At 35.9% G+C, this 12941-nt stretch overlaps 1 protein-coding gene across 2 annotated transcripts; it reads right to left on the reverse strand.

The window, feature by feature from the left end:
* Nucleotides 1-562: 562 nt before the first annotated feature.
* RAD5 (DNA/RNA helicase protein) lies at nt 563-11132 on the reverse strand. Of its 2 annotated transcripts, XM_059574469.2 has the most exons (20): nt 10182-11128; nt 9950-10083; nt 9513-9648; nt 9255-9308; nt 9034-9180; nt 8791-8942; nt 8627-8711; nt 8259-8534; nt 7954-8100; nt 7708-7863; nt 6310-6377; nt 5353-5475; nt 5188-5287; nt 4811-4923; nt 3026-3304; nt 2692-2892; nt 2044-2137; nt 1859-1930; nt 1369-1467; nt 563-1036 (listed from the first exon to the last, which is right to left on the reverse strand). In XM_059574469.2, the coding sequence occupies exons 1-20, from the start codon at nt 10755-10757 to the stop codon at nt 914-916; spliced, it is 3135 nt and encodes a 1044-aa protein (XP_059430452.2). In that variant the 5' UTR covers nt 10758-11128; the 3' UTR covers nt 563-913. The 2 variants fall into 2 exon arrangements, with proteins under 2 accessions (XP_059430452.2, XP_059430453.2); XM_059574470.2 differs by lacking the exons at nt 563-1036; nt 1369-1467; nt 1859-1930; nt 2044-2137 and having other exon boundaries at nt 2802-2892; nt 3030-3304; nt 10182-11132.
* Nucleotides 11133-12941: the final 1809 nt, after the last annotated feature.

A 12941-nucleotide genomic window follows, 5' to 3' on the forward strand; every position in this document is an offset into this window, starting at 1 on the left:
CATTATTCATCATCAAATAGTCACATTTTAAATTGTGGATCTAATTATCTTTCAGGGGATCAAATGAAAGTACACTTCCATGTGGAAAGCAAAAAAAAAGTGAAACCGAAAGACAAGATTACCATATGAAAATGATTTTTTGTTTTTGTTTTTAGTACTTATGGACTGCATAATACAATTAGTAGTTTTACAACTCTGAAAAGATAACCTAATGGTCAAGTAAATTATAACTTACTCAAAAGAATTGCCTTTGACATAACGAGACAGTTATCATCCATTTGCAAAGTAGTATTTGGAATTATGAAGAGACAATTGTTATCTAAAAGTCATACAATTTGAAAGTCAACTCAATATAAAGTACCGACTAGTAGGACATAGGGTTAAAATGAAGGAATCCTCACCACCGTTATTGAATGGAAAGATGCTGCTACAAACACTTGTCCATTATAAGTTTTATGATCAAATCAGACAACCCCTATTTTATTGACTATTTATGAACAATGGTATTACAGTAAACTACAATAAGGTAGTTTTGTATTTCTATTTTTTTTATCCTGGCAAGTTAAAAATTGCATTTCCAATACTGTCCATCTGGAGCAAGTTAAAATATTATCTGTAAATCAAAATCGGTTCCATTCTGTACACATCCAAATACCTAAATTAGCCCCCATTTCAACAACCACAGTTATGTTACATGAGCATGCAAGATAATTGCATAGCCAAAAACTCTAACCAGCCTCTCATCTGCCCCTGCAAGAATTGAATTAAGTATGTTGTAAATAGCCTCAAGTGAACTTCCTTCAAGTTCCGTTGCTGCGGTCGTAAACACGTTTATCTCTAGAGCTCTTAGAGCTAAAGAGAATTCTCATAGAAAGATATCAGGTGAAGGAACAGCCCTAATTTCTCGACTGGTCTAAGTAAACAGCATCTTCAATTCCTCAATGCGTGCAGTTCGAACTTCTTGATCGGTCAAAGCACCAGAAATCATCCGCTGCTTGCGTGCTTGCACTGCTTCCATTCTCTCCTCAACAGTTCCCTGCTATCCAAGAGCATTTAAATGGAGGTACAGAGTTAGAGCAGACAAATTCAGAGCAGGGAAAAATGACTAATTGGATTGTAGAGTCCAAAACAAAGTGGTCACAACATATCCATCTCCTAGCTTTAAGCATGTAAAAATTTGAAGCACAATGTCCTCCTATCCTTGCCTATAATTATGAACATGTCAAAGCAGAGGAAGGGGTCAATTGCAACTCTATTTCCATTGAAAAGTTTCTGAAATACTACTAACTTCGACTCTCAACTGTCGGTGTAATTGTAAAAATGAAAGAACAAAAAAGACATTTAGTCAAAAACAAAAATAAAGGAGACCTTCACAATGAACCGTCTGATCATCACTCTTTTAGTTTGTCCAATCCGATGAATGCGCATGACAGCTTGCTCCTCTACAGCAGGATTCCACCATGGATCCTTCAAAAATGTTACAACAAAATAGCTTAGCTTAGCAATATATATATATATGCAAGTGAACTGCATGGTCTACCTCCTCGATCTGTCATTCAAAATATGATAGATGCCTAATTACACAATTTCACATGCGCTGCCAATTTTTTCAGAATAAAAAAGCTGATCCTCGTAATTAATTATCTGGCTAAATTTGCACCAAAATCATACATTATGAAGGTGCAGAATCCCTAGCAATCTAATGTAAAATTCAGTAATAAATCGCTGACACAACCCAAAACTACAACTCTACAAGCTACCGCTCATAAAATGAGCTATACTAATGTCACTACTTTCTGCTATTGCATACAAGCCATTTCACAATTAAAAAGCAGGAAATTTAATCTTCTAAGCTTACCAAGACAAAGGCATTGGAAGCTGCTGTTAGATTTATTCCAACTCCACCAGCCTTCAAAGACATCAGCAACACCTAAGCAACAAGAACGAAGCTCCAATAATTAAACCCAGATCATTTGTTAAGAGTACTAAACTCTACCCCCATGAACAAAAGAAGGTACATTAATGAATAAATTAGTCACAGACCAGGATGTTGTTATCTTCTGAAAACTGCTTTAATACTTTTTCCCGCTGCTGCTGACTTAGTGTCCCATCCAGACGAACAAAGGGAATGTTACTCCTGGACAAAATGGTAACTATCAAAATATTGATGATGCGTGACAAATTACTGAGAATTGATTCTGATGGAAAAGCAAAGTTTTTTTTTTGAATTAATGACGTCATATGAGAAAGAATAACAAGGTGAAGACACTCATCCAGGACATCACAGAAGAAAGCACAAAGGATAAGATACGAAGCATGTTGCTTTAGATTACCAAAAAAATAAAAGGACAAACAATAGTAAGATTTTAGCCTATAAAAACATCTTCATAACCCCATCAACTTGCATGGAAATTTAACAATTTATTGTATGCAAAACACACATAACAATTCATTATGTCAAGACTGTAGTTTTCTAAATTTAAATAAATGGATAGCTAGATAATTCCTTTAGTGGTAAAATCAGTCCTTTCAAAGCCTGCAAGTACTCCATTTAGTCTGCTATTGCAAAGAGTGTATACTAACTCAGATTTCCAATCAGAGATATACTAATAGGAGAACCAGCATGGTGCTCAACTGCTCTCACACAACCAAAAGAGTTACTTCAACTTCTATGCAGTTAGGAATTTCTACCGGGAAAGAGGAATCTGCAGGAGGTCAAGAAAGGCAGTCCACTGGCTGAAGACAATGCTCTTAGAGCCTGACATGCGAAGATTTTCAAGTTCACGCAAGAGAACAACAACTTTGGATGACTCCACCCAATTTTTCTCAACATCAATCTGGAAGCGAGTCTCAGTTGGGGCTGTAATAAGATCTTGCCTACTGATGTTTTTCCTGTAAAAGTAAATAATATTTTGAAATTGTATTGCCGGTAATTTCATAACAAAAGCACTTCAAAGAGAAGAAAACCCAAATCATTACTAGAAAATAAAAAAATCAAATCATTGTGACAACAACTTGAAGATACCTACAAACAGGACATAAACCAGAGGTAGGATTTCGCCAGCTTGCCAATAAGCATTCCCGGCATAAGCGGTGAGCACAAGGTGTCAATACTGCATCTTCAAATGCTTCAAGGCATATTGGACACTCTCCTTGTTCCCCTTTACGCAGCTCTTCCACAACCTCTTGAACATAAGCTAGCGAAGGCCCATCTTTAGCTTCCCCTTCTTGGGCTTTGTGGCTGCCCTTGAGGAAACGTTTAGCTAGCTTATTCAAATCAGAAAATTCTTGTGTATCACCTCGACTGAAAAAATCAAGCCGCCCTTAAGAAATCCAACTTATTGGTAAATTCTTCAAAAAAGGTATATAAACCTATAAACAATTATAATAATCTACAGAACAATAGTTAACAATCAGAATGAACTTATACTTCTACATGTATTGGTCTCAGCTCTTGTATTTTTGGTCACCTCTGTCTCTAAATTATAGTCCCACTTCAAAATGCACAAGTTTTAAGGAAACTAGTAATAAATGAGTTCTAACTCAATATTTTAGCTTTGTAAATTATCATTTACTTTTACCTTAGAAAAGTGAAAAAAACAATCATATTTCTTGTAATAAACACAACTGACAAAGACTAATGTAGGAAGGGTAAAAATTTATTCTACCTTTTTGGCAACTGAACAAATATTTAGGGGGCAGCCACTAAAACCAATATATATATATATATCATGTTAGCATTTATCCATATGGCAAAACTCTGATAGGATGACCCTATCACCCTTGATGGGGCCTCACACTTTTTCACATAAATCTGTGTAGTTTCTGCTACAATTTGAGATATTCAATAGGTCAAAATTTCTTATAAAGAGATAACAAAACCGAAAAATAGTCATTCAAATATATTTTTTAAATAGGTGTTCCAATTTTGTCCATAAATGCACTATTATCCAGCATTCAGAATTTTTTTTTTTTTATAAGTAATGGAAAAATTTATAAAAAGTGTAAGGCATCCCTAAGTACACAGGCAAGAAGCACCTAAGTAGTTAGCTCCACTAATTTGAACCAAGTTTACAAGATGTCTATCCATACTGTTTAGATTTTCTGGAACGTTTTTAATGTACAAATAATCTCACTAATGTATACAAAAATAGGTGAAGCTCTATTAATGTTGTTGGGATAGTGCTCATATATATATATATATATATATATATATATATATATATAAAACATCCACCACCAATTTTCTTTACATAATAATGCGGCAAGAACAAAAATCAAATCAGTGAGGCGACTAATTAGATTAGGTCATCTGTTCGCCCAGGAGGTAGAATTACAGGAAGCACTTTTCAAGCTTCTGTGATTTTCTGGCCCATTTAATAAAAAAAAGATACGGTATAAATTTGTGAACATCTAAAATTCCAATAGAAAAAAAAATGTAGCACATCATTCTTTTTCAATCAACATCCCAAAGCTTTTTTGTAACATATTTTGAGGGACCATGGTATCTTGTATGCATAACTTCTGTACATCTGCACTCATTAGTAAGATCAATCTCCTCATGCAAACTGCTACACTGGATCTTATTTGAGTAGCTTTATTGTTATTATGTTCATTGCCTAAAAATTCCTTGCTAGACTATCCAATCTCAAAGCACATCAATAATTGACCAGAAGACTCCTCTACGTCGTATCAGATCACTATAGCATCATTGTCATTATCATGGCAGCAGGGCAAGGAATATAATAGCAATAAAGCAACTCAAATAAGATACATTAGCAGGGAGAGGGAAGGAAGGTAACTAACATACCTCATCACAAGAAATGGATGATCACAACATTGGCGAAGACGTAAAAGTAACTCCAATATGGAAGCATAATTATGAAGAACCCGTCCTTGCTCAACAAATTGATCAAATTTCACCTGAAGCGATTTCAACATCAACATATTACTCTTGGATTTTTCCTCTCTAGGCCATTTTATTCAAAACACATCATAGAAGATAACCTTAAATCACTAACAAAGCATATAAGCAATGAATACACAAGTTCTACTCTTGAGAGCAGCCAACCATGCAAAAATGCTGAAGAATAGAACAATAGTCAAGCCACCACTCCCAAGACCCCACTTAAATGGGACAGTGATCAGTAATGACCCTTTATAAGCAGCACCACGAATGAAAAATACCTTGGATCTTTTAAACAAGGCCTCATAGAAGTCTTTTTCACTTTCTGTGAGTTCACAATAGATAACCTGAATATCAGCTGGAGGAAGAATGAGAATTGGCCTGCAAACAAAGAAGAATTTTAGAGCAAAACATCCAAAAAGTGAATATAGGATGATATTACTCACCTGCCTTCTCGATCAGTGCTAAATTTTGTTCTCCTTAACATGATCGGCTTTAAAATGGACTGAACCAACTTCAACCCTCTCTCATCACCCTCCTCAAATGGTTTTTGAATGAGTTTGTTCCACCTAGAATATAGAGGACCAACCAATCACACAGTGGTTATTCTACATCAACCCACTGAGAAAAGACAACTGGAAATTAGAAAGAGTAGTTGCTTAAACATATAATACACACACTATAATATCCCAGAAACGTATACTTACAACAACAAAAATAGAAATTGAAAAAAAAAAAAAAAAAAAAAAGGACCCTAGGAACACATTTCTCTATATGACTAGAATTATCTTAAACTATAAGACCAGCAAAAGGTGCAACTATTAAGCAGAAGGAGTAGTTGCATAAACATATATAATACACACAAACTATAAGACCCCAGGAACATATTTCTCTATATGACTAGAAGTATCATAAACTATAAGGCCAGCAAAAGGTGCAACTGTTAAGCAGAATTCAACAGAGGACTCCTTTAACTTTTGCCATAATTTTTCATTAGAAAGCTTAGTTTCTATTTTTATATCTCATAATCATGTAAAAGAATAAGAAGCATACTTTCTTTCCAAAACTTTAGAAGAACATCTTCAATTTCTAGAAGGTTTCTCAATAGACTTGATACTGATAAAAAAAAAGTACATTATAAACATTTGGCATAGCCAAATATTGCCTTTACATAAAAATAGAATTTGAATAAAAATAAGGAAAACAAATCATAGGCATAATGGAACCACTTAAACTGATTATAGAAACTCGGACACTGGTGCCTAAATCTCTGAACCAAAAATTCATCCCACATGGATGTTTCGAACAGAAATTATACAAAATTAAAAATGGGGCATAACCAATTTTGGGAACCCTAAGATCACATATGTTCATTGAACACTAAAAATGGAGGCAAAACTTACCATGCCCAAGTTCCCCATGGTTCCACCTTCAAAAACCTAAGAAGACTGTAAATGTCCTCCAGATTGTTCTGTGATGGAAAAAGTTAAATGTCAGAAAGCACAACACAAAGTGAAGCACTACCTCACATTAACAAATTTTACTATCTGCAAGATAAAAGCATCCACAGCCAGCACAGGTATAGCTTCAAAAGACATGGAAATTAATGTCCTCCAGAAAACAAATAACGGACTCAACAACAGGCTTTATATATAAGTGAAAGTAACCAAAAGTCTCATTAGGAAGCTTGAATTCAAAACAAGAGAATGTGCACATGAAAGACCACAAAATAGTTAGAAAACCACATGAAATTGCCACTGAGCTTAACAGTTTATCCAGGGGTATATCAGAAGCTGAAGTTATCATGTCCAGCCTCAGCGCCTGACATCACAAACTATCTCCCTATAGATTACTTAATCTCTAATTGGTGGTAACTAAAATAAAAGGCATAATAAAGTCAATAAACGTCCATGGCATACCTCCAGCAAATAAATTGCTTATGCACGCAAGAGAAATATAAAATAGCATGACATCAGAAGTGAAAAATTTAGCAGTTAACATATAAATATGCAATAGGCCTCAAAGATCCAATACAAAATTAAGAAGAAATCCGTTATTTTATCATAACATCGATATTATTCCGTTAGAGTGAGAGGGGGTGATGATAGTTCATGTTACAAGTAATGATGATTTATGTTCACTTGATATGATGTTTTATGATTGCAAAAGTATGTTTACGAAAGATAGTTTTGGAAATAATAAAAAAATAGTTTTGCGAAAGACAATTTACAAACGATAATTTCAAGAAAAGGACATTTACGACAAATGATAATTTTACAAAGCCGTGTTTACAAAAGTTATGTTTATGACAGGTTGGATTACGAAAGTATGATTTACGGCAAAGTGCCTTTTAGTGTTTTAGTAAAATTGTAACCATGTTTATGAAAAAATGTTTTCATGAGACAATGTCTTCATGTTTTAATGTGGGCTCATTTCATATGCATCTTACGAATTGATGTTTGCTTATTGGGTTGTGTATGCATTTGACTTGTAATTATGGTTTAGACTTGGTATGTAATTCAAGTTGTAAACATGTGACTTTAAGATATGTAATTATATTTATGCCTTAGTGCTTTGATGATGTCATGTATTGAGGGACATGTTCAAAAAAAATTATGGCAAATTCCGCTGCATATATATATTATCGAAGTGTAGTAGTAGGGCCCTAAGGTTAATATACATTGCATAATAATTGGGGGCCGTTACAAAGAGAGAGGATGTCCAACAAGTAGTAACATTCATTCACAACAAACATGAAGATCCCTTTTTAGTTTTATAATACTTTCCATAAAACACTTGACCTGGATAGGGGTGCCAGTTAGACACCAGCGGCGATCAGCAACTAGAGCAGCAGCTGCCATGGAAATTTGGCTTTTAGAGGATTTTATGGTATGTGCCTCATCAAGAACCACTCTAAACCATCGAACTGAGTAAAGTCCACCATTGTCTTCACCATTCTACAAATAAAACAGATACGTAGAAAGATGCATTAGTTCATCTCATGCAGAGAAATGCATGACATAGCACACAGTAAGTGTTTAAATTACCTCTGCCGAAAATTCTGAGGCTAGCACTCCATATGTGGTAATTATAACATCACTTTGAGCCAGAGTTCTTACATCCTTTGGCCTACTTTGTCCATAATGAACATATAGAGACAAAGACCCAGGTCGCACATGAGTCTCAATCTCTGCCTGACAATTCACTAAACTGTTCAGAAGACTCTAAAACAGAAAAATTTATGAGTATGCATATGGAACTTTCATACTTATGAAAAATCAACTTTCAACAAAGCACTTACGACAAGTATGCAGAACTACAAACAGTAAATAAGAATTGCAAACACAAATACCTTCCACTGGCCTAGAAGAGTCATAGGACAGACAATCAAGTTTCCCCCATCCACAAGAGCACTCTTATGCTTCATCAACTTATCAAATCCTGACAATTTTGTTTGCTTCTTTGGGTGATCAAATTCAGTCCAGCCGTCTATCATAGTGCTCACATCACTTCCTTCACCTGAGGGCTGACTCATGGGCTGACTACCTGATGATCCACCCCTTTTTGAATGAGCAAGGAGGGATATGGTCATTATGGTCTTCCCAAGCCCCATTGCATCAGCCAAAATCTTCAATTGCATCATAAAGTCAATATACTGAGTATAACAATGATGAGTAGGAATTAAAATCATAGTTAGATTGGAGCCATCTAAGGACATACTCCTCCTCTGGCCATTTGAAGTGAGCTTGGAAATTCTGTAGTAGCATCGCCTGAAAATGCGTTCAAATAGACAGCTAACTCCCTCCTAGATACACACAAACCCTCATGAGCACCCAGTTTCAGGATAAGTATAAAGGATTAAATAATGTTATAATCTAACTTACTTGTCAGCAAGACGGTATGCCTCCCAACATGGATGAAGTGTTGTTGCCGCCTCATTCATTCGTTGTCCCTTCTCCAGCTGAACCATCCAATGAAGAGCTTGCTTTTGGTATGGTCGAAGTTCACACTGAACAGTTCCAGGGGGGTCCATTTCCTGTAACACAACACATTTTTGAGTTACTTCACCTTCTATAGGCATGAGCAAGCTCCACCAAAGTGCAATATCTTCTAAGAAATTACGCTACCTCTAACTCAGAGCTACTTCCAACACCAACAATGTTGTCAAGATCCACATCCGTAATGGAATCCTCATTTTCAACTTCATTTCCAATTTGAGAAGGATTCTTAGACTTGTTAACAGGTAACAACGAGACTCGGAGACCAGAAATATCCTGTTAATGCAAGATTACACCCTAAACTTCACCAAGAATATAATTTAGAAAAGAAGGTATTAATGTCTCCATACCTCTGAGTTTAAAAGGCGCTTCCTTGTGTATAAGTCACCAGGAGTGAATTCTGCCTAATTACAACCAATCAATGATATTTCATTACAATTTAAGTGGGAAGGCTTAGCAAGATATATTCTATGACAACAAAAAGATGCTAACTTCATATGTCCAAATTCACATTTTCAAATTTCAGCAGCACAAGTTACTTCCATGATCAGATCAAATCAATAAACTTCTAAGAGAAAGGCGAAACAATTCAAATAACACATGATCACCTTCTTAAAAGGGGTCAGTCCTAGCAACCGGAACAAAGCTGGGAGAGGATGAACTACTGATTCCTCAGCAGCATTGCTGGCTGCCTTGAGTGAGGTCTGGTGATGCTTACGGAACATAGAACTATTGATATATACTCTGGAATGAATACAACATGTAAATTCATCAACCACTGTATACACCAACCAGATAGCCCATTATAAAGAAACACTCCAAAAGAGAATCATATGCAATTAATACACCCCGTACTATGGCGACCAGGCTGGCCACATCATTGAATTTACAATGGCAAGCTAGTCTTGTGGTAAACCAAACAATGCATCCTTTGAAAATCATTTCTTATATGAAGAGCAACTTAAGAATCAATGACAATAGTATATCAACTCTACGAAACCAAAAGCAACTTAAGAATTACAACAAAGCTAAGTCTCGACATTACCTTATCGACAAAAGAATGGTGTCCATAATGCCCAAAACATCAGGAACAGATTTACAACAACCTTCAACCTTCACCTTCTTATCTCTCACAAGCGGCAAAAGACACCGTGCCCATTCATTAGGTATTCGACCAATCTGCCACAATACCAATCAATTCAAACACAACAAACCAAGATTCACATTAAACAGTCATCTAAGCGATCCTTCTCAAATCACCATTTTTGGCAAATTACCTCTCCGGATTCTTTAGTAGAGAACCTCACAATCTCCGAACAAGCCGCAGCGTGCTGTCGCCCTCTCCCAAAAACCTTCCCCAACGAAGGCGAGCTAGAACTACTCCTCAGAGGAAACGTGAACACCACTTCATCACCAGGCTTTACTCTCCTCCCTTTACACGTCGACAGCCCCGAAACTTCACCACAGCCAATGAACCACCACTCGCTACCGTCCGAGCTCTCTCGCCGACTCACATCCTCGACAAAACCCTCGCCTGAGTCAGAAGCGCAATCGGAAGCATTTGCTTCGTCGGCTAAAGAACGAAAACTCCGGTTCTCTCCGCCGTTTCGCTTCGAACTCGAGACGGGGGTGCTGGGCTCGGGAGCTGAGTTGCGGCGAGGAGTTTTGGGCGCTTTGGAAACGGCCGGTAATTCTTTTGATTTGAAGTTTGGAGTGTCGAAGATTATGTTGATCGCGGCGGTGGCGTCGTTGTTGGCCATGTGAAGGGCTCTGATTATGTCCATGTCAGAGTAGTCCGAGCCGACGACGGATCGGACGGTGGACAACAACTCGTTTTTGACCTTATTCCCCATCTGATGCTTGCGAACAAATCCCTAAATGTGAATCCCTAAACCTAATTCCACGCGTAGAGTCTGGGATTGCGAAGTTTTGCAGGGACAGTGACAACCTGGTTCACCGGTTCCCCCACCCTGCTACTAAAATGCGCAGCGGTGCAAGATAGCGAGGGTTTGCACTTTGCAGGGCGCGTCTAGAAATGGCGGGGGCGGGTGTATGAAAAGTTGGAGAGGAGGCGTGTGACACGCACGTGACGCATTCGTTTTCCCGCCATCTGATAGCCGATAGGACGTGGCATGGTGATAATCGTGGAAATTGGAGATTCCTCTTCCAGACCTGAAATCCCTCTTTTTGAATTGATTAAATGGAATAACTTACATTTTGATTGAAGAAGATGCATCACTTCTTTTCTCCAAAATTAGGTCATATATTAAGAATTTCTAAATATATTCAATATGTTGCTTGTATGGTTGTATTGAATATATTTACAAATAAAGTTTCAGATTAAGACACTGTATTTGTTTGTAATGCTTTCAAGTTTCAAGCCAAAGTACGACTCCTCCTCGTTTGGCCTTGTAATTTTGTATACTTAAAAAACTCTGCTTTTAAATAAAATTGTAAAAATTATGGGGTAATTATCTCCTCCCATCAACTACAATTACAGTGTTGAACCTATCAAACTACGATAACTATCATTTCGTGTCCAAAACTTCATTTATGTTAGTCAACCACGTTAAATTGGACATAATATTATCTTTTAGACGTTAAATCTCATTAAAAGACAAAAATACTCCCAAATAAAAGATTAAAACAAAAAATATAAATATATAAATTAATTTTTTTAAAAAATTGACAGCCACCCCACCCCAGAGGTGGCTGGTGGCCAGGGGTTTTGATAAGGAAATGGTAATATTATGGTCACCATTGCTAAGGAAATGGTGGGAAGGAGGATCGAGTGCAGAATGGTTTGGATTTTGGGTGTCATCTTTATTTTCCTCCTCTGATTTTTTGGATTATTTATGTTTCTGGGTATGTCTGCGTGTTTGTTAGAAACAGAGGTGGAGGGTTTAAAAGGACAAAAATTGTATCATCCGGGAAAGGGAAAGAGGGAAAGATCAGAGCTTTGAGTTTTGGCGATATCAAAATTCAATGGCCTCCGTTTCTCTGAGCCAATGTCCTTCGAATACATATACCAAATAATATTGACCGTGAAGGAGCTGCTACTAGCAAAGCTCAGAACTCTGATCTTTTCCTCATTAGATGACTTCAGAGTAGAAGATAACAAATTTTCGTTCAAGTCTTCGTTAAGAGCGACGGAAGAAGAAGAGGAAAAAGAAGAACAAGATACTTTTTAATTTTAATATATTTATATTTTTTAAAACTAGTACTTATATATATAAGGGTGTTATATGTAATTTTTGTATATAAAGTTTGGGTATTTGAGTCATTTCAAGTTTTTTAACGTGGTTAATTGCCGGAATGAGGGTTTTGGGCACAAAATGGTAGTTTGATAGGATTATCAATTCAGGTGGACAAAATGACAATGCATTGTAGTTTATGGAAAAAAGGTAATTACCCCAAAAATTATTGTTTTGGGTATACTTCATAAACCCTCCTCAACTTCCATTCATTTTAACGTTATCTCTTTAAAATTTAAAAATTCTTAATTAAGTGTATCGAACTTTCAACTTTTTTCAATTACTCAATTCCGTTAAGATTTTCCGTTAAATTTTATCAGAATTCCCAAAAATAAAATAAAATAAAAAATTGTTAAGATTCAAGAGTTTTTTTTTTTTTTTTTTTACAATAAAAAATACATTTGCAATTTTTTTATAAAATGGATATTTAGGAAATTTTAACAATATTTAAGGGAATATTCTAACGAAATTGGTAATTGAAATAAATTATAAATTTAATACCCTTAATTGAGAATTTGTTAACTTTGAGTTAATACTTTCAAAACACATAAAAGTTTTATGGATTTTTGTGAAGTTTCTCCTTATTGTTTAAAAATGTGAAGAAAAAAAAAATCACATTTTAAAACCGCCAATAATATGGTGCATTTTTTAAAAAGAAGCAATTTTAGAAGTCAATATTTTGAAACCAACAAACCCTTAGAGCACATCGCCAATATTCAAAACTCTCTCTACCTCCCCCAAAAAAGAAAAATTTAAGGAAAAAGTTTAACCGGTTCGGTTAAG

Source organism: Corylus avellana, chromosome 8 (assembly GCF_965113065.1).
Source record: "Corylus avellana chromosome 8, dhCorAvel1.hap1.2, whole genome shotgun sequence".
Taxonomy (NCBI): Eukaryota; Viridiplantae; Streptophyta; class Magnoliopsida; order Fagales; family Betulaceae; genus Corylus; species Corylus avellana.